Source organism: Cinclus cinclus, chromosome 26, assembly GCF_963662255.1.
Source record: "Cinclus cinclus chromosome 26, bCinCin1.1, whole genome shotgun sequence".
Taxonomy (NCBI): Eukaryota; Metazoa; Chordata; class Aves; order Passeriformes; family Cinclidae; genus Cinclus; species Cinclus cinclus.
In genome coordinates this window covers 989,812-1,009,086 of record NC_085071.1, presented here as the reverse complement: position 1 = coordinate 1,009,086, position 19,275 = coordinate 989,812, and the positions used below count along the sequence as shown (strand labels likewise).

The 19,275-nt window shown below is 53.2% G+C and overlaps 1 protein-coding gene across 1 annotated transcript in view; it reads right to left on the bottom strand.

The window, feature by feature from the left end:
* Positions 1–4,288: 4,288 nt before the first annotated feature.
* The window catches only part of PTPRU (protein tyrosine phosphatase receptor type U), a 38,304-nt gene continuing 23,317 nt past the window's right edge, over positions 4,289–19,275 (bottom strand). The window contains exons 18-31 of the mRNA XM_062509315.1: positions 19,086–19,162; positions 18,356–18,373; positions 17,530–17,566; positions 17,137–17,234; positions 16,911–17,027; positions 16,178–16,332; positions 14,735–14,870; positions 14,493–14,642; positions 14,215–14,388; positions 12,104–12,244; positions 10,277–10,402; positions 7,799–7,956; positions 6,579–6,714; positions 4,289–4,351 (exon numbers count right to left, since the gene is read on the bottom strand). Coding sequence (XP_062365299.1) covers positions 4,289–4,351; positions 6,579–6,714; positions 7,799–7,956; positions 10,277–10,402; positions 12,104–12,244; positions 14,215–14,388; positions 14,493–14,642; positions 14,735–14,870; positions 16,178–16,332; positions 16,911–17,027; positions 17,137–17,234; positions 17,530–17,566; positions 18,356–18,373; positions 19,086–19,162 — 1,586 coding nt within the window. The remainder of the gene's footprint in view (positions 4,352–6,578; positions 6,715–7,798; positions 7,957–10,276; positions 10,403–12,103; positions 12,245–14,214; positions 14,389–14,492; positions 14,643–14,734; positions 14,871–16,177; positions 16,333–16,910; positions 17,028–17,136; positions 17,235–17,529; positions 17,567–18,355; positions 18,374–19,085; positions 19,163–19,275) is intronic.

The following is a 19,275-nucleotide window of genomic DNA, read 5'->3' as shown; positions in this document are numbered from 1 at the left end:
GGGCAGGTGGAGAGGGGTAGGACAGGGACCCCACCTGTAGCAACTGCTGGACACCCCCTAGGCTGGAGCTGAACTCCTCAACACTTCAGTGCTGTCTGGCAGCCAGGATTAGGGAATGAGCCTGCAGATGGAATGAGAATATCCAGGTCACCTCCAACAATACCATGACATTGGCTTAGGGAAATTATTACCTGCTCTACCAGGCATGTGTGCTGCAGATAACAGCACAAAGGAGGCATGGAATTGGCAAGCAATTCCCAAGAGCTGGGCACTGGACATGTATTTGGATTAGTTACTGACATGCAAAGTGCTCCCTTTAAGCAGCTCTGATCCATCCAGGCCTGGTAGAGCATCAGCAGGAGCCGAGTGCCTCAAGCCATGCCCATGCCAAGCTCTCCTGGCTCTGGACAACAGGGAAAGAGGGGTTTCATCCCATCTCATCCCATCTCATCCCATCTCATCCCATCATACCCCCAAGAGGTTAGTCACCAGGACACGCTGATGAATCCCAGGTGGGACAGAAGGACACCTCCACAGGACATCTCCACAGATGAGTACCTGGACTTCTACTCTTGTCCTGGCTCTGAGGCCCTCTTGGCAGTCCATGCCACTTCCAGGACTTGCAGGAATGAAGTGAGGAAAGACACTGATGTCATCCACACCCCTGAGCTCCCAGGGCCTCTGAGAACCACCAAACCCAGTGGCCACCACCCTTGTCCCCACAGAACTGCTCCCTTTTTTACCTTAATGAGCCACAGGTCTTGGGTCCTGGTGGGAGCAGCTGGGAACCAGCTGTCCCTGGTGGGAGAGTCTCTCTCTTCAGACCAGCCCGAGCCCACTCTGCCCTCCAGAACAGCCCTGGGGACACAGAGCTCAGCCCCAGGGACACCCCTGCCAAGGCTGACCCACACACCCAGAGCCCTTCCTAAGGGCAGGACTTGGTTTTAATTTGCATGGTCCCCCTTTTTATTATTTATCAGTAAAGTGTAATTACCGCTTCCTTCACGAGCCTTAATTAGAGATGAAAAACAATCCTGACAAGTCAATTAGATTTTTTTCTTTGGTCTCCATTAAATTAAGACTCAAGTGTTACTGGAAGTGTTTCTTATCACAACACATTTAACTGAAGACTGCTTCATAATAAATAAATCACTGAAGACAATGCAGCAACTTTTCCTGAAGGCTCTTCTTACAACAGGATTTCATTTTCCAGCTGGGAAACGCCTCAGGGCTCTTTTCCCTCCACACCACGTCTTCCAGCAATGGGGAAGCTCCAGCAGAAGCTGTGAGCAGCTAGGGTGGCTGGTAAAGCCTGCCCAGTCCAAGATCTCAAGGAGGGCACCAACAGCAAAGCTCTGGAAGCACAGGGCAACCCCATGAGGGCTTTGTAGGAACCTGCCCCTGCAAATCTATTCCCAGAAATACACTTAAAAAGACAGGGCTGAAAGACAGAGGCTTTTTCTGCACCTCAGGGCTTCCCACATCACATCTCCCAGCTCAGAGCCAGGAAAGAACTCCAGAGGCCATCACAAATTTGGAACATTTATTTATGCAACTGGTTTTCTTAAAAGGAAAAAAAGCAAATAATAATAATAATAATAAAAAAACAGTTAAGAGCAGCTGGATGTGCATGGTACAATCCATATCAGATGTGTCCCTCCCTCAGTCCCACTGCTCCATCCTCCTCCATGGTGGAGCGGCCTCATGGTCCCAGGTCCCTTTGGCACCAGCTCTGGGATGCTGCCAGCTTTTAGGATCACTTTTACTGCATATAGACAAAACTGTTCCAATTTAGTGTTTTTTCTTGGGTTTTAATTTTTTCCTTTTTGTGTTTTGTTTTTATTTTAAAAAATGACCACTCCAATCTGTAATACCAATAAACATTATCCATCTTAAGAACAATATTTATATTTATATATATATTTCTATATATATATATCTATGTACAGGATGTCTTTGTCTCGTGTCAGAGGAACATCTCAGTAGGAGCTGGAGATGGGTTGGGTTTTATAGCACTTGGATTTTAAAACCTGCCCTTCGCCAGAGATGCTCTGTAAACCCAGAGACACCCAGCAAGGAGGTATCAAAATAAAAAAGGAAAACATTTTGATTTTAAAACATATATACAACTCCTCCAGTCTCTGTCATCTCTGTAGGACTAACTGGGGTTTCAATTCTCCTCACTTTTCTCTTTCTGGCAATACTTTACCTGGAGAGCCCTGTGGGACACTCCCTACCTCTGGACTGCAGGGAGGATGTGGGTGGCCCAGGCAGCAGCATCCCTCCAGCTCCCAGGGGGGCTGGACAGCCCCCAAACCATCCCATTTCCAGGGATTTCAGAGGCTCAGCTCAGCCATTTTCATACAAAACCAAACAATTTCTGTGCCCAGCATGCAGCACCTTCCCTAGGACAGGACAGACAGGGTTATGGAGAGATGGGGACTGGGAATAGGACCCTAATTTATCCCAGTGTGAGTACTGCAGTAGCCAGGTACTGATGTTACTGGACCATTTGGGGGTAAGAAGGGCCTTTTTAGGTAAGAACGGGCACACAGCAGGTGAGACAGCAGGGATGGAAAGAAGGAAGGAATTATGTCATATAGCCCTTGGAATAAGTTATTGTCAGGCTGTGAATTCCTCAGGAATTCCTCAGGGAGGAGGTGGGAGAGCCGAGGGCTTGGGATGGTGCTGAAATCCCCATCACCACAGCGGTGGCACATTGCCCAAGAGGAGAGAGGGCAGGGACTCTTCCTGCTCTCCTTCACCCTTGGAAGGTGGCTAGAAACATCTGGGTTTGCTCCTCCAACACATAGCTGTGCAAGCTTTCATGATTCCCTGGGGAGAATTCCCTAGGCAAAGGGATTGCCAGCCCCAAGCAGGCAGGGTAGGGAAGCTGCCCCTGCCCTGGGGAGGTGGGGCTGGAGGATGGGAAGACGGATGAAGAACAGGGCTGCCCACATGAAGCCTTCAGCATCTGGGTTACAGTTTCTCTTCTGCTCTGCTCCATCCCCCCCCAAAAGCGAAGGTGAAGGGTTCTGCCTGGCCCACAGGACAGAACCAACCTCCCCCCAGTGCTCTGAGTAGACCTCAGACCTGGATGTCTCTGGCTGCATCTTCCCAATGCTGTTTATTACAAAAAGGCTGAGAGCAGAATCCCTGTAATTACCACATCAGATGGAAAAAGTGCCATTTCACACCCACCTGCAGCAGAACAGAGCTAAAAAGCATCTGGTACCTTCAGCCACCAGTCCTGGTGGCACAGGAGTGTGGGGACCTTCCCCTGTCCAGCACCAACGCATATGGCTTTGGCACAGCTCAGCCCAAGCCAACACCATCCCAAAAATCAATCCTCCCACCCCACCAGGCCCAGCAAAAGACAAGAGCATCAACAGGCACCTGCCTGGCTGTGGCATCTAGTAAGTATTTGGGATGGACCCAAATTTTGAGGACTTTGCTTTAAAGGCAGTGACACGCAAGGGAAGGGTTAAAAACAGACCCATGGGCAAGTACCTGTGGGACAAAAAAGGAAGAATTCACTGCTACAGATGGACAGGAAGGTATGGAGACACTGAGGAACCATCCTCTCAAAAGCTTTGCAAAAGCACCAGGAGGGTCCAGATCCATCCCTGCAGATGGACATTGCATGGCCAGTGCCCTCCACCCCTCCCATCACTCATCCTCGTCTGTCCAGCGCTGGATACACAAAGGGTCAGAACTCACAGAACTAAAAAACAGGATCAAACTCATGGTGCCAACAGGAAGAAACTCAAGAGCTCGTGGGGAGGTCTCTGCTCCAGCTCAGAGCAAGTCCCACTGAGGGAAAACCTCCAGCAGCCTCTGGGCTCCTCGAGGAGCAGCTTCAATTGCACACACAAATGAGCAACATCTCCCAGTATCCATCTTTCCCTGCTGGGAAACAGCCTCAGCTTCTTCTGGCCTCCTCTTCCTCCCCTCCCTGGCCTCCTCTCCAGCAGCTTCAGAGACCCACCAGTATGGCAGGGCCACATCCTGCCCACATCAACCCTAGGCTGTGATTCCAAGGAACAGGATGAGTTGTGGGATCCACCCACTCGGGTACACCCAGGGCAGGGAGGATGGAGAGCAGAGGATGAAGATGGAGAGTGGCCAACACATCTCTATGTCCTTTCACTTTCTGGATCCAAGGAGTTTCCTGGTGGGTCCTTTGCTGTTTCCCTCCCCACCCCAAGCAGGGACACAGCGTCCAGCTGGGAAGCACAACTGGCACGGCCCCTGCACGAGCCCTTGCTGCCCTTCTTGTGGCCAGGTGCTATCTGGTCTCCAGGGACTCCAGGTATTCCAGTGCTATGTCGTAGCAGAAATGATACTGCTCCTGTTTGGAGAGAGAAGAGAGGGTGTTACAATCCCGAGGGAACTATTTCCCAAAGCTATCCCTATCTGAGGAAAAAACATGAGTCAACAGCGCTAAGGAAACACCAGTCAGCCTACTGGGCCCCCTGACTCAGTGCTGCTGAGGCCACAGCCAGGAAAAACTCCACTCCTGGCATACAACACCCACTGCTGGGGCGGGGCATGGTGCCCCAGATCCAACAGCTCCACATGCACTGAAATCCAGCATTTTGGGGACACACAGCACCTTCACGTGCCCCGAGGGAGGGACCAGGTCTGCAACATCCCCTTACTATAAAAATACCTTTATTCACCACCCCAGGTACAACCAGCATTGGGGGCTCAGCAACCTCATCACCTCAGTGACTGGCATGTGTCAATGGTGCAGAGACGTGGGAACGATGGAGTCTGGGGTCAGAGGTGTCTACAATAAAACCTTAGGCAATAAATCAAGGAGTTTTTGTCTCCGAGTTCAGCAGAGGCTGGAAAAGGGGAGAGCACCCAGGCAAATATCCATGGTTGGAGTGGATGGTGATTGCCTGCCTGGCTGCCAGGACATTCCTTTATCACAAATTCTCTTGCCCAGCAGTACCAGGCTCTCTCCCCTATCTTTTGCTAAGACACCCAGGGGTGGTGTCAGCATTCTCCCACCCCTCACTTCCCATCAGCTGTGCAAAGGGAAAGCCCAGAGTGGCTGAGTCTTGATTTTATAGCAAAAATCCCTGAACTGGGGCATGTGAGGGCAGACTCATCCATCCCTGTCCTCCTTTCCATGAGCTGTTCCCGTGCTCTCTTGCCCTTGTACAACTCAGAGCACAGAAACCTCAGGAGAGCTCTGACCATGGCAGTGCCCATCCCAGGAGATGTTGCTCCAGTCAGAAAAACCAGCCAAATCAGGGGGGAAAACTCTAAACAAAACAGGATTTTGGAGCTGCTACAGGAACTGGGACATTAAGTAGGAGCACTCTGGGAGTGACAGCAGGGAGGGAGAGGGGAGAGCTCATTTCCCCAGATCCTGGCTGCAGGATAGGGATTGGAGCCTGAGCACCGGCAGGAAAATCCTGTTATCCCACATGGGTGGGCAGCCACGGGATCCCAGGTGGGAGCAAGCAGAGGGGGAGAAGGACTTCAAAGTGAGGAGGCTGCAGCAGCCCAGATTAAAAGCACATAATGCTTTTTGGATTAAGGAAAGGGATTGTTTTCATTTATCATCACATAAAAATAACCCCCGGAGCAAACAGAGTGGCAAGAGGCACAGGCAGCGAGACATGGCTCTCTGCTGGGCTGAGCTCCTTACATCAGGAACGGATCTGGCCTCCCAGTGACTGGGAGATTGAGATTCCCAGAATAACCAGTTCAGGTTCATTTGAGGCAGGAGGAGGCTTGTGTCCTGATGGGAAATGTTGCCTTTTTTAATATCCTTGCACTTTAGCCCAATGGGTCTGGTGGCTTCATGCTTGTCACATCATCTTTCCATAATATACATCCCTCCCCCTGCTCCCCTCTCCCCTCCCTCACCTTCTCCTCTGCTTTTAATTCCCAATGCAAATCACATCCCCTCCTCAAAACCATTTCATTTTGCAATTTAGGGATTTTATAATCCAAACAGGGAAAACATTTCCAGCTGACTTGCATTAAAACATCGTGAGGCACCTGGATCCCTCCACCATGGGGACGGACATGCGCCCGCTCCCTCCCCTGTTCTATCATCGGGGGCCTGAATTAGAGCAGAGGCTTTTTGCCCTGACCTGCTGCCACCTCCAGCCTCCTCCTCAGGACACATCACTCCATTGCTGCTCCCAGCAGCTCATCCACCCATTCATTTCACTCCAAGGGCTCATTCCCTTTTGTATTTCTGATAGGAATTTATCTGACTCCACAACAGCGCTGCTCCCAACACCACAAACCTTCCCAAGAACCACAGTTGCATCCTATAGGTTAATGTGACTCAGCCTTACGACTCCTGGGGAGGATTTCCAACAAGCCCAGCACTGCCTCTGCAAGTGTGCTGGCACAGCAGGATGAAGACAAGCCCAAGGCTTCTTTAGGAGCTGCCTCCCTTCCCAGCACAGTGCTGGTGTGAAGATGCCCATGATGCGCATCAGGATTTGGGGTGGAAAAGGTGGTGTTTTGGAAGGTGAGCATCCCCAGCACCTCCCCTCTGTGCCGGCACCAGCAGCCAGGATGGACAGGCAGGGTCTGGTGCTTACCAAGGTCTCCACCATATTTGGTTTGTAGTTGCGGAGGGTCTTGGCAGCAAAGAAAACATCTGCCATGTTGTGACGCTTGATCATCTCCAGGATCATGGTGGAGGCACAGAAGGTGCCACTCCGGCCACCTCCATTCCTGGTGGGACAAACACATGTCAGGGGTGAAAAAGTGGCATCAGAGCGCCATCCTGCTCCCTCCAAGTCTCCCTTTCTCTATCCAACCCTTCATCCCAGGGGATGTACCTGTACCAGGGGCCTAAACCTGACAACGATCCTGCCCTCCAACCCTCACACGAGCATGAAAACACCTTTTTGGATCACCAAGGCTGGATCTTGGACATTTGGGCTCAGCTCCTAGCCCTGCCATGGATCAACTCCTTGTGACCTTGGGGAAGCTGCCATGTCCCCCCTTTGCCTTGCCCAGGGTCACCCTGGGCTGGTGACATGGTGGTGCTGCTGCCTGGAGGAACCACCCCATGATCCACACGGGGCACTGGGAACCTCCCCAAATCTCAGGCTGAACCCCTGTTCCCACACCAGCACACCTGAAGCCTGACAGCAATGGGAACAGGGCAGGAAGAGAGAACAATGCCAGAGCTTTATAAAGCATGTTCTCAAATTATCCTTCAGCTAACGAAGATGGACAAGGCTGTAATTAGTTTTTGATTAAAGGCTCGCCTGCTGTCTCTCCCCATCTGTGAACGTGCTGGGTCCCATCTGAGGGGAGTACACACAGTGTTTGTGAGCCAATCCCACTGGGAGGACAGGGGCAGAGACCATCTCCAAGCTGGACAGGGCTTGAAGCAACCTGAGGTGTCCCTCCAGAACAAGATGAGCTTTAAGGTCCCCTCCCAACCAAATCACTCCATTAATTCTGTCCCCACAGTGAGCAGCAAGTGGTGGGAATGGCAGAGCTCCCACATCCCTTCGGAGCCTATCACACACACAGAATGTGGGGACAGGGCTGGGACCTCTGCCAAAGGTGGGGGACCAGCACGAAGTGACCAGTTGGTGTCACCCCTGCTGAGTGAGCATCCATCTCACAGAGGTGACTACAGGGTGCCTCACCCACAACTCATGTTGTGGCAGAGATAGCCCCATCTGGGGACAAAGTCACCCCAGTGAGGGCTTTGTGGAGGATCTCCAGGCAGAGCTGTGGCCATGGAATGTGGAGGCATCTCTCCCCCATCAGAGCTTGCTCCTCCCCAGCTGACACTCACAAGCAGTGCACCACAGTCCTGCCATCACCACTTTCCTTCTGCCACCTCTCCACCTGGGCCAGGAGGTGTAGGAAGGACTTCTTGGAGTCTGGGGTGTCTCGATAGGCTGACCAGCGCAGGTACTGGAAATGCCGGACCATCAGGTGCCCCTCCTGCAACTGGAAAAGCAAAACTCATCAGCTGGAACCCATGGGCCGCCCTAATTTCCTTCCACTGGAGGTTTGATGGAGGGCAGAAGGGTTTTGCCATGCACGGACAGCAGAGACAGAGAGGGAGACCCTTTCCTGCTGCTTTAACATGGATGGTTCAGCCCTGGTCTCCAGCTCACACGTGTTCTACCACCCCATCCCACCCAGGAGAACTCCACTGCCATGGTTTATCCAACCTCGCAGACCTTGGGCTGTCTCTGTATCCCCCAAAACCATTTCCCAGGCCCCTGAGCTTCCCCGAGGCTTCTCCATCACAACCTTTCTGTGCATGCTAAAGATCCATGGGATGTGGTTCTGTTGTGCTCGCTGTAAACCAGGCTGCTGAGAGGCTGCCACAGAGGCGGGAGCTTAATACCTGGTAATCTGGTTAGTTTGGAAACTTAATCTGGTTAGCTGGATCCAGGAGGATTACATCCACGGAGCTCAGCAGGCTTTAGCTGGGCAAATGTGGGGCTCCTGCTCAGGAGCACTCAGAGCATCCCAAGTACAGGATAAGATGAGACCACGGTCACCCCCTCCAGACACTACCTGGGGCTCACAGCTTGTGTGTGGGGAGCATGTGGAGGAGAAAGGGGGGGGTCAGGCACAGATGGGAGGCACTCAGCTCTGGAGGATTCTGTCCACCCAGTTTCAGGTGCGTGCTGAGTGGGATGAGCACTAGACCTTCTACATCCAGCAGTACCAGGTGCTCCTGTAGAGGAACAGATATTCCCGGGGACTGGGAGCTGGGGGGACTTGGTACCCACTCCAACCTGCACATTTCAAACAGAGGCTTTCTTGAACCTTTCTGGGAGCTTTCCCAAACCTTTCTGGTTCTGGGAGCTCTGATGTGAGCTGGTGATGTGCCTGTGATGGACTGATCACCCCAGGTTTCAGTTTTTGCTTCCAGCTGGAAGCCAGGAAGGCAGAGGAGGAAGGGGAAATGAATGGAGTTAAAACAGAAGAAAACTCCTTTGACAGCCTGGGAAGGAAAGTTTGGGATCTGCTTTGAAGTAAGGTGAAAGCTCTGGAGCACTTGTGACACCCACAATGCCCATCTCCATTCCAGCAAGGTTTGGCACAAAGTGGCATCATGCATTTCCCAGCCCTGCTCCAGCAATCTGCTCCCTGGAGGAATCTCCTGGTTGATCCAGAGATTTCCATCACACTGCATTTTAATTTAGCCCAGAGTATATTCTGCCACCTGAGAGCTGAGAATATTTGGTGTAGGATTTTGTGCTGACACCCAGGAAATGCCAGATGCTCCCTTGGGGAACGTGTACCAAAACGCTCTTTGTGTTAAGAGTTCAGATAATCAGGATTTATCTCCTCTGGCCCCGGCCAACCTGCCGAAGCACCTTCCCAGCTGGGCTGTCAGCCAAGCCACACATTCCCTCCCAAGCTCCCTAATTCCCATCTGCCCAGTGACCTTCACTGGGGCACTGGCCTCAGCCTCTTGGCAATCAGGAGTGTAAAGACCTCAGAGATGCCACCTCATCCCAGCTGGCATTTGTAGGCACATCAGTTTCTCCTTTTCATGTACAGCTCTGCATCAACACATCCCTTCCCTGCTGCCCTGCATTTCTCTTCTTTCAAGGCAAGCTTAACCAGCCATGCAACACTGACAATGGATGAAAATCTGTGTGGATCTTCTCATCCTACAGGGAAAGGGCTCTGCTGGTGCCAGGGGAGCTGCTGTACCCACGTGGGAGTATCCATCCTGTGCTATATATGTGGCAGGGCAGAGATGGACCTTCAGGCAGGAGGAAAAAGCTGTTCCTGCAGTTTTCTAACACCTTTCAAGGAGCTAACTCCAGAAAGGTTGGATAGAGCAATGGTAATTTTACAAGTTCTTCTCTGGCAGGAAGAGAGCTGGGGCTTCCTCCTCTGCAGGAGCTGAGTTAGGCTGGAAAGCCCAGCAGTCAGGAAGGATCCTACTGCTCTCTACAACTCCCTGAAATGTTGGAGCCAGGTGGGGACAGTCTCTTCTCTCAGGTAACAAGTGATTAAAAAAGAGAAAACAGCCACAAGCTGCATCATGAGAAGTTTAGATGGGGTATTAAGGGAAAATTTCTCCACCAAAAGAGTTGTCAAGCCCTAGGACAGGTTGCCCAGAGCAGCTGTGGCTGCCACTGGATCCCTGGAAGTGTCCAAGGCCAGGTCATAATGGGCTTGGAGCAACCTGGGATAGTGGAAGATGACCCTGCCCATGGCAGGAAGAACATGGTTTTGAAGATCCCTTCCAACCCCAACCATCCTGGGATTCTGTAATTCCTATAAAGCAGCTCACCCGTGTGATGTTCTGGACTCGGAAGAGCCGGGATACGATGTCCTCATCCGCCACTCCTGAAATGTATTCCACCTCCATGGGGCCGTACTGCTGGAGCCCTGGCTCAGGCCAGTACTGCAGGCAGGGCTGGGGAGAGAAGCACAGCTCAGCATGACTGGGAATGTGGGCTGAGACGCAGGGGAGGGCATCAGGCACCAGGAAACACCTGTGAAGGGAGCGGCTGGTGCTGGAGCCTGGGGGGCTGCTGGCACAGGGTGGCCCCAGAGTGGGGTGCTGGACCACAATGCTGTTTCTCACTCAGCACATCAATGGCTGGAGGAACTCCCAGCTTATTGGGGGATCTGAGATGAAAGGTCAGGTCTACCCCCAGCACCCACACAGCCCCCTCACACTGCACAGACACAACAGCTGACACTGCCTGGAATGGACACTGCTGTTCCAGAAGACTGCAGGATGGGCTCTGCCCCAGCTCCAGCACAGACCTGATCCTGGGCTGCTCCCAGTTGGCTCTCAAGCCCCGTTGGCTTTAGGGGCCAGTCTGCCACCAGCAGTGACAGCAACGTGGGATGTCAGTGCTCCTCATCCCACGGCTAGGACATCTCACCAAACCAAAGCAATCCCAGCCTGCATGTCCGAGGAGCAATTCCCCCTCCCTGTGTCCATCATGGCACTGACGGATGGTCAGTGGCTTGGTCCCTGGAGCATGGGTGAGATTGTTTTCACAGTGTGACAGCTAGGAAACCAGCACCGACACAAAATATATGATATTTGTCACCACACTTTCACAGGGCATTTAGCAACACAGGTCAGCCATGGCCTGGGCCCTGCATGGCAAACGTGTCTCAGGAATAATTGGTTATTAATAGGGGCTATAAATCTCCGAGATCTCTGAGCCTTCCAGACTCAGAACTATCATTTGGATATTAAAACTTTCCTTGGCAAGGCATAGTTCAAGTGAGGGCTGTACCCTCAAAGTCACCTTTCAGAGCTGCCTGCTGGAAAGGTTGATTTATTACCTGTCGGTCTTACATCAGTAAACATTTAGGATCCAGCTAAATACTGTAACCCAGACACCCCTGAAGAACAGAGAGAGGCAGGGCTGAGTAATGAGGAAAAATGGCAGAGGGAAGGGAAGGGAAGGGAAGGGAAGGGAAGGGAAGGGAAGGGAAGGGAAGGGAAGGGAAGGGAAGGGAAGGGAAGGGAAGGGAAGGGAAGGGAAGGGAAGGGAAGGGAAGGGAAGGGAATTCTGTTCCTCTGCCCTGCTTAGGTGAGACCCCACTTGAAGAGCTGCCTCCAGCTTGGGGGACATGGACCTGCTGGAGCAATGTCAACACCAATTTAATGCCAACACCAACTCAAAGCCAAGGTAACATCAACACCAACAAAACACCAATGCAACAACATTGAAACGTCAACACCCATGGAATGCCAATGGCAATTTAATGCCAGCGCCAACTCAAAGCCAATGCAACACAACACCAATGCAGCATCAATGCCAATGCAACACAACGCCAATGCTACACCAATGCCAACACAATATAAGTGCAACACCAATGCCATGCACGCAGCACCCGAGTTGGGCTGCTGTTCAACACCTCTTTGGCTCCAACTGGCCAGCCCTGTGCTTACAGAGGACAAATCCTGACTGCTGCAGACAGTCTCATGTCCCCTTGCAGAGGAGAAATTGCTGAGTGAGCAAGGCAAGGGGCTGCCCCTTGCCCCCGCTGACAGGGTGATGGGAACAGAGCAGGAAAAGCCACTCACAGGGACAAGGCAGGACAAAGCCACCCATGGGGCCAGCACAGTCCCTGGGGCAGCAGCACTCACCCAGGCAGAGTTGGACTGGTTGAGCTGGTTGAGCATGACGATGGAGGTGCAACCATAGTCATACACCAGCCGCCAGAAGTCGGTGGTGGTGTTCTGCAGCGGGTGCAGGGTGACAATGAAGGCAGCGCTCTTGGTGTAGCTCTGCAGAGAGGAAAGATGAGCACCAGTAAGGACATGGTGGTAACACTGGAACCACTGTTGTCACATCCCAAAGAATCAGTGCGACCAGATGAATGGGACCAAAACCCTCTTCTCTGTGCCTGAGTAGAGCTGATCTCCCTGGCACAGCCTCAGTCCCTCCATGCCCTGATGATGGGGAGATTTAAGTGATCCCTGCCATTGGTCAGGATGAAAAGACCCACGTTTTGCTCTCACAGAAAAGAGTATTTTGGATACATAATTAGGGAAAAGATGTCACCTTTGAGCCAAGCAGAAGCCGTGGGTCCCAGAAGACCCCAGCTCTGCACCCTGGCCTTGACTGGAAATACCACCCATGGCACCACCCCCACCCACAGCACCCCAACACAAGGCACTGAGAGCAGCAGAGACAACCACTGACGTGGGCTCAATTTTTTTTCTAAGTAGGAAAGAAAACCCCAAAAATAAAATCCTAGAGACTGCAAGAAGGAAGTGGGAGGGAAGGAAATTATCTCTGGTTTGTGCTTTGAACAATATGCATCCCCTTGGTCATCCTGCTGCTGGTTTGCCAAGGGACAGCTGAGCTCAACACTCTATCAGACACACTTACATTAACACAGTTTGGGTCAAGCATCTTCAGACACAGAATCAGCACAGCTCTCTGCTAACAGGGGTCCTCTGCCTGCTGCAGAACCTCCTGATTGAGCTCACAAGAAATGCCTTTACTGAAGCATTCCCCTAGCCCTGTCCATGGGCAGCAATGAGACCCCAGCACTCAGCGAGAGCTATCCACCCTCAGGGAGGGGCATGAGAGCAACAGGGCGAAAGATTTCACCAGGTGCTGCCCAGGCTTGCCTTGACACCCTCTTTGGCACAGGTGTAAGTGACAGCAGGGTGTAGACAGGGCACAGATCCGCTGGCACCAGCACCGCTGACAGGTGGCACAGGCCAAGCTGATCTGACAGACTGACTGAGCAAACCACTTTGGCACTTAAAGAGAATGAGACTTTTTTTTTTTTAACCCAAAGAGGGAAATCAGGTTTTATCCCTTCAGCAAGAATTTCATTCAAAGGGCTTTGTCTGTCTATAAAAAACATTTCATTCACTGACCCTTTAGCAGAGATTAAGGGAGGCTCAGTGATGCATAAAGATAAAGTGGATATGCAAACAGCAAGCAAGCCGGAAACAAAATTCCCATCCTACTCCCCACCACCAGCAGCCCACTCTGCTTTACAAACTGCTTTTGCTGTGGGAGCAGGAATCGGGGAGATAGGATCTGCATGGAGATCCAGCGGGACAAATCACCCACAGCATTGAAAACATAATGCTCAGCCTGGTGACAGCACTCAGCTGTGACCATGAGGGTCCAGGGAAGATGCCTTAGGTATGGGGGGCTCCGTCCTGCCCATGCAAAGCATTTCAAGGAAAGGGAAGTGGAGCTGGTGATGAATGACCCCATCCCTCAGTGTGGGCTTGGAGCCTGCAGCATCCTGTGTTCTGCTTTGTGATCATCAGCCACTAGGAGACAGCTTTGTCACCACGGGGTCCTTTCTGACTGCACCAGGGGATGCATGGTGGCTCTCGGAGCAGTTCCAAGTCCCCCAAGTTGCACCAGGAGGAGGCCAGGAAGATCACAGGGAGGCTGGCAGCACATGGGGGGCTTAATGCTACCAACGCCCCCAAAAGCTTCCTCTCCTTCCCCTGCTTCAATGTCACTGAAAAATCCTGAAGCCCCTCAGTGCCTGGCTCATGAGAGCAGAAGGAAAGCTCTTGCAGGGTGCTGCTACACAGAAGAAGGGGTGCAGAACTCGTTACACCAGTCCCAACCCTTCCATCCCCTGCACACAGCTGCCATGAGCCTTCCTGCCCTTGTGCACAACGAGGCTATAAATCCAAACCAAGTGAGGTCTTGCTCTGAAAAGTTGCCTGAGCTCACGGGAAGCAGCCCCTTCCCTTCCCCAGGGAACACTCACATCAGTTAAGGCTGCATTGATGTAGTTGTTGCTGTCTCCATCCACAGAGATGAGGAAGGGAAGGCATCGGTCGGGCGGCAGGACGTCCATGCTGCGGTTGCGCTCCCGGTTGCGGGGCAGGAGCGCGATGCTGCACTCCTCCACATCCAGGTGTGGGGTCACCGAGTTCAGGGTCTGCGGGTACACAGGTCCCCCTCAAAGCCCTGTCTAGTCCCAGCAGGGGTGGGCATCAGGAGGATGAGGACAAGGGGCAGTTGCAGAGGTTTTGGGATGCTCACCTGGAACTCCTCACGCAGCTGCGAGGAGTTGCTCTGTGGCTCTATCCTCACCATCTCCTTGTAGGTGGGCTTGAACTCGCTGGCAGGAATGCTGGTCTCCCCACACAGACAGGCCTCTAGGATGGCATCATGGATGAAGATGTACTGCTCCTTTGGGGAGGAGAGGGCACAGGGCTGAGCCTCCAGAGCCAGCTGGTGACAGCAGCCCCACGCATCTCCAGCTGTCCCCAACACCCGCTCACCTCCGTCTGTATCATGTTGATCCTCCGTGAGCAGAGGGTCTTCACGCAGTTGTAGATGTCCACAACGCCCTCGCACTCAGCCATGTCCAACATCACATCCAGGACAATGTAACAGCCAGTCCTCCCCGTGCCAGCGCTGGGGATGGATGGGGAAACAGCAAACACATTCTCAGTCTGTGTTGGCATCCACACACAGCCCAAAAGGCTGCTGGGCACTGAGCAAGGTCTCTGTGGGTGAGTGCTCAATACACAGACCCTGTACCAGGCAACCCCGCAGGGCTGCCAGGACCTTACACAGCTTCAGGGCCTGGTATAGCCTTAAACCTGCCCAAACACCCTTGCTGCAGGCCCAAGGGTGTGTGAAGGCCATGGGTTGGCACCCATTCCTAAAGTTCATTTTTAATTTAAGATAGCAGAACACATGGTTTTTTGCAATGAAACCAACAATTAAACCATCTAAGTGCCAACAGTCCTCTCAGATCCCAGCCCAGAAGCACCAAGGAGGGCTCACCTCTGAGCCCTGAGAGAGCAGGGAGGTTCCCCTGGCATGGGCAAGTCTGAATGCCTCATGGGAGACCCTCAGGGTAAGGCTGAGCCCAGCAGGATGCCCAGATCCAGCTCAGCAGTGATGATATCCCAGGCCCTGGCATGGCTGGAGTCACAGTCAAAGACCTACTGTGCCCTGACCTTCCCCATGATGTGTCAGGAACAGAACCACCCCCTGCTCCTTTCCTACAGAGTCTTTTCCAGGGAAATACTAATTTCTGGGGCTGATGAATCACTCGTTGTGATTACCAGTGATTACAGGCTACGGGCACTAATCACACTGACTGGTGAATGAACACTGATGAGGCAGTTGACAGGGAGAAATCAAATTTTAAAAAAATCCTTCCCACTCACCAGCGCCTCCTGATCTGCCCAGTGGAGGAAGAGCCATTAGCCTATCATGTGGGAATGTCTGCTCAGGGCACAGGGAGCCACCAAAGCTGCTCAGATGTGTCATTTGTGTCCTCCCAGCTCCGGTGTCCCAGTGGCTGAGCCCCGCAGGGACAGCCCTGCGGGTAACCCTGAGAACAGGGCTGTCCTGCTGCCCCCTGCCTCTCCCTTCAGCCAGACCCCATGTCCTGACCATCAGCAGGGGTCAAGCTGCCCATTGCTGTTTCACTCTTCCCCACCGGGACAGAGCTGTGTCACAAGGACCAGGCTGGAGCAGCCCCAAAACTGCTCACTGCTTGTCCTCCTGGACCAGCCCCAGCTCCTCATCCCTGCTGCCATCAGCCCAGTGGTGACATTTCACAGGCAGATGCCATTGCAGAAGGACGTCAAGGCCAGGTTGGACAGGGCTTGGAGGAATCTGGACTAGTGGAAGATGTCCCCGCCCACGGCAGAGAGATGAGTTTTAGGGTCCCCTCCAGTCCCCGGCTTCACACGCCCTGCCCGCACCTGCAGTGAATGACGATGGGGCCGGCGTCGGGCGGCGTGGACGCCTTCACCCTGCGGATGAAGGCCAGCAGCCCTGTGGCATGGTAGGGGACACCGTGTTCAGGCCATGACATGAAGTGGAACTGCTTCACCTCGTGCCGGGCTGAGTAACCCCGCTGCAAGGGAAGGGTGAGAGGGCAAGGTCACTCAAACACCAAATTGTCTCAGGAATCCATGATTTTGCCAGCTCAACATTCAGGCAGATTGACTACACAGCAGTCACATGGGGCTTGGGCAGCCCCACAGCTCTCTCCTTTTGGCTGCAAGAGGGTTAAAAACCGCCAAGGAGAAAAAGGAGGAGGTAGCAGAAGCCTCAAGTCTCCCTGCCCTATAACCAGACCACAACTTGACATTCCTGTAGATTAAGGGGTAAATTGCACTGGCTCCATCTCCAGTTATCACACTGCAGAGTGATGGCTACATCGCCTCCAGCCCAGAGGAAAGGAACACATCCTTCACCCCCACCACACTCACACAAAAATTAAACACTCACTCACTGTCCAAATAAAGGTGAGACTGAGCCGCTCGCCTGGCACAAGGTGCAGAGCCAGGGAAAAGGCAAAGGAAGGAGCGACTGGTGGCCCCATATTGGGTTAATTAAACAGGGTATTCATAAATGCCAAGATGTGGAGGGTGTGAGGTGCCCGAGACGGGTCTTTCCCAGAGGCAGGGTTGGGCAGGGGCAGGGCCGTACCCTCTCGAGGGCGAAGGTGCGCACAGCGTACTCAGCCAATGTCTCTGACTCCACCAGCGTGATCTTGATGTCGCCATACATCTCAGAGTCATCTGGCCAGTACTTGGAGCATTTCACCTGCAAGAAGAGCACACGATGGGGGGTTGGCTCTGTGGAGGTGGCTTCCAGCAGAGCTGGAGCCTGGAGAGATGACATGGGCTGGGCTGTGATGGGATGGGATCCTTACCCGGCCCACCTCCACCAGCTTGGTGATCATCACAATGCTGGAACAGTGCTCCTGCCACACCATGCGCCAGAAGTCGTACACCATCTCCTGCTTCGGCCCTATGGGACACAGTAAAAACCCCACAGATGGATGGGCACCACCAGCAGAACCCAGTCCTGGTAGTGGCCTGATGCCCTCCTGCCTCCGAGGCACCAACAGCTCCAAGGCACTTCAGAGCCCTTTTCCCCAGGGCTGTGCAGTGCCAAGGGGAGGCAGGAGGGGTGGGAGCTGCTCCATATTGGCCCCTTCCCTTCCTTTCCTGCTCCTGCAAGGTTCAATCCCATCAGGAACAAAATCCAGCTGCTACATCAGAAGCTAAGGAACCACTGGCTGAGAGGGCAGGGCATGACTCACCTTGTGTGGCTATGAAGTGGTTGGACCTGTGGTAGCCCTGCAAAGGAAGCAGAGGCATCAGTCCCAAACTGGGGCACAGACCCTTAGACATTTTCCAGTCACTCAACTGGTAGAAATTCCCCACAGCCACTGGCCCAAGTCCTGCAAATCCACTGCAGGAGGAGGAGGAGGTTCAGCAGCCATCCCACACTCAGTATACCCTGTCCTGGGAGGGTGTATCACTTGCATCCCACAAGAGGCTCATGTAATGCCCAGCCTGCACTCCTGATCTGCACCAAAATCCTTTATCAGCACCTTGAGGGATCCATGAGCTCCACTCCAGCTCCTGCTGTGACCACACTGCTGCCAGGAGAGCCCCATTAGTGACCCCCCACTCCACAGCAGCCACCTGGTGCCGAGATAGCCCCACTCTCCTTCATCCCAGTTGCCCAACCCTTAACAAGGACATGCCAAAGAGCACATTCCAGCCAGGCTACTGCCAGAGGGACTGCAAAACACAGTGTCCCACACCCTGGCTGTGAGTCCCACAGAGTTTAAACCACTCCACACACACAGAGGTGACAGTGGCTTCTCCATCCCCCACAGGTCTTTCCACAGGGGATTTTTGTGGGTCAAATTCAACCCCTTCTCTGAGCACACAGGCCCTGCTTTCCATGCCCCAGTGCCACACAGACCTTGCTTTCCCATTTCCCGGACCATTCCCAGGCTTACTGACACATTTTCCCAGCCTGCCTCTCCCTGATGGTATTTAGACCGCATTGGCCAGGGCAAGGCCTGGCAGGAGATGGGAGAAGAGAAGGGAGGAGAGGGGGAACAGTCTACTTACTTCTCGGTTAATCCGAATCTTAATGATCCAGTTGGGACACAGGTTTGAGAGAAAAAGATCAGAGACATTAGTGAGGCACAGAGCAGAGAGTTAGAGCACCCGCCCCAGAGCAGGCCAGGGAGAGACAGGGCAGAAAGGACACAAAGGATAGGGACAGGCTGAGGGACACTGCTCGGGCACTGGGATCAGGCCACCACTGACAGACAACACCCTCTGGCCAGGAGGGAAGACTGGGATTTGCTGCTGCTTCCAGAAGACACTGGAGCCTTCCTGCACCTGCTCTGGTCTCAGCAACACTGGAGATGAGAGAGGACATTGCTCTTGGGCACACTGCTCTCAGAGGATAGAAGGTCTGGGCTCAGATTCACAAACACCAGCAGGATCAAGGGCTACCCTGGTGTGAGAGGTCCCTTGGTCCTCTCAACCTCTGCATGCCCTACCCAGGGAAAGGGAAATCCACAGCCACAGGTGAGGGGGAAAAGGAAGAAGAGCAGAGAGAGAATGAGAAAGAAGGGACAGAGCAGAGCAGGGAGAGATGAAACAAGCAGAAATTGCTGATGAACACAAATACATCAGGCAGGTCCTTCATGATGTGTTCCAGGGATGTGCTGACCAGCCCATCCTGGGCTGTCCAAACTCCTCCAAATACTGCTGGACAGACCCTGAGGGTCTACAGGAAACTCCTGTTGCAGCCCAGAGCCCCAAGGACACAGGCCCTGTCCCCACTTACATCGATGTAGTTGGCGTTGATGTAGTCAGAGTTGGGGTCACCTAGCAGCGGGTGCAGCTTCACACGGTGACGGTCATCTGGGGAAAGGGGACAAGGAATCATCAGTGTCTGGGCACCCACCAGGGCATCCTGGTAACCACTCTGGCTCAGGAATCTGTGGAACACAGGATTCTGGATTCTGAAGCTGTTT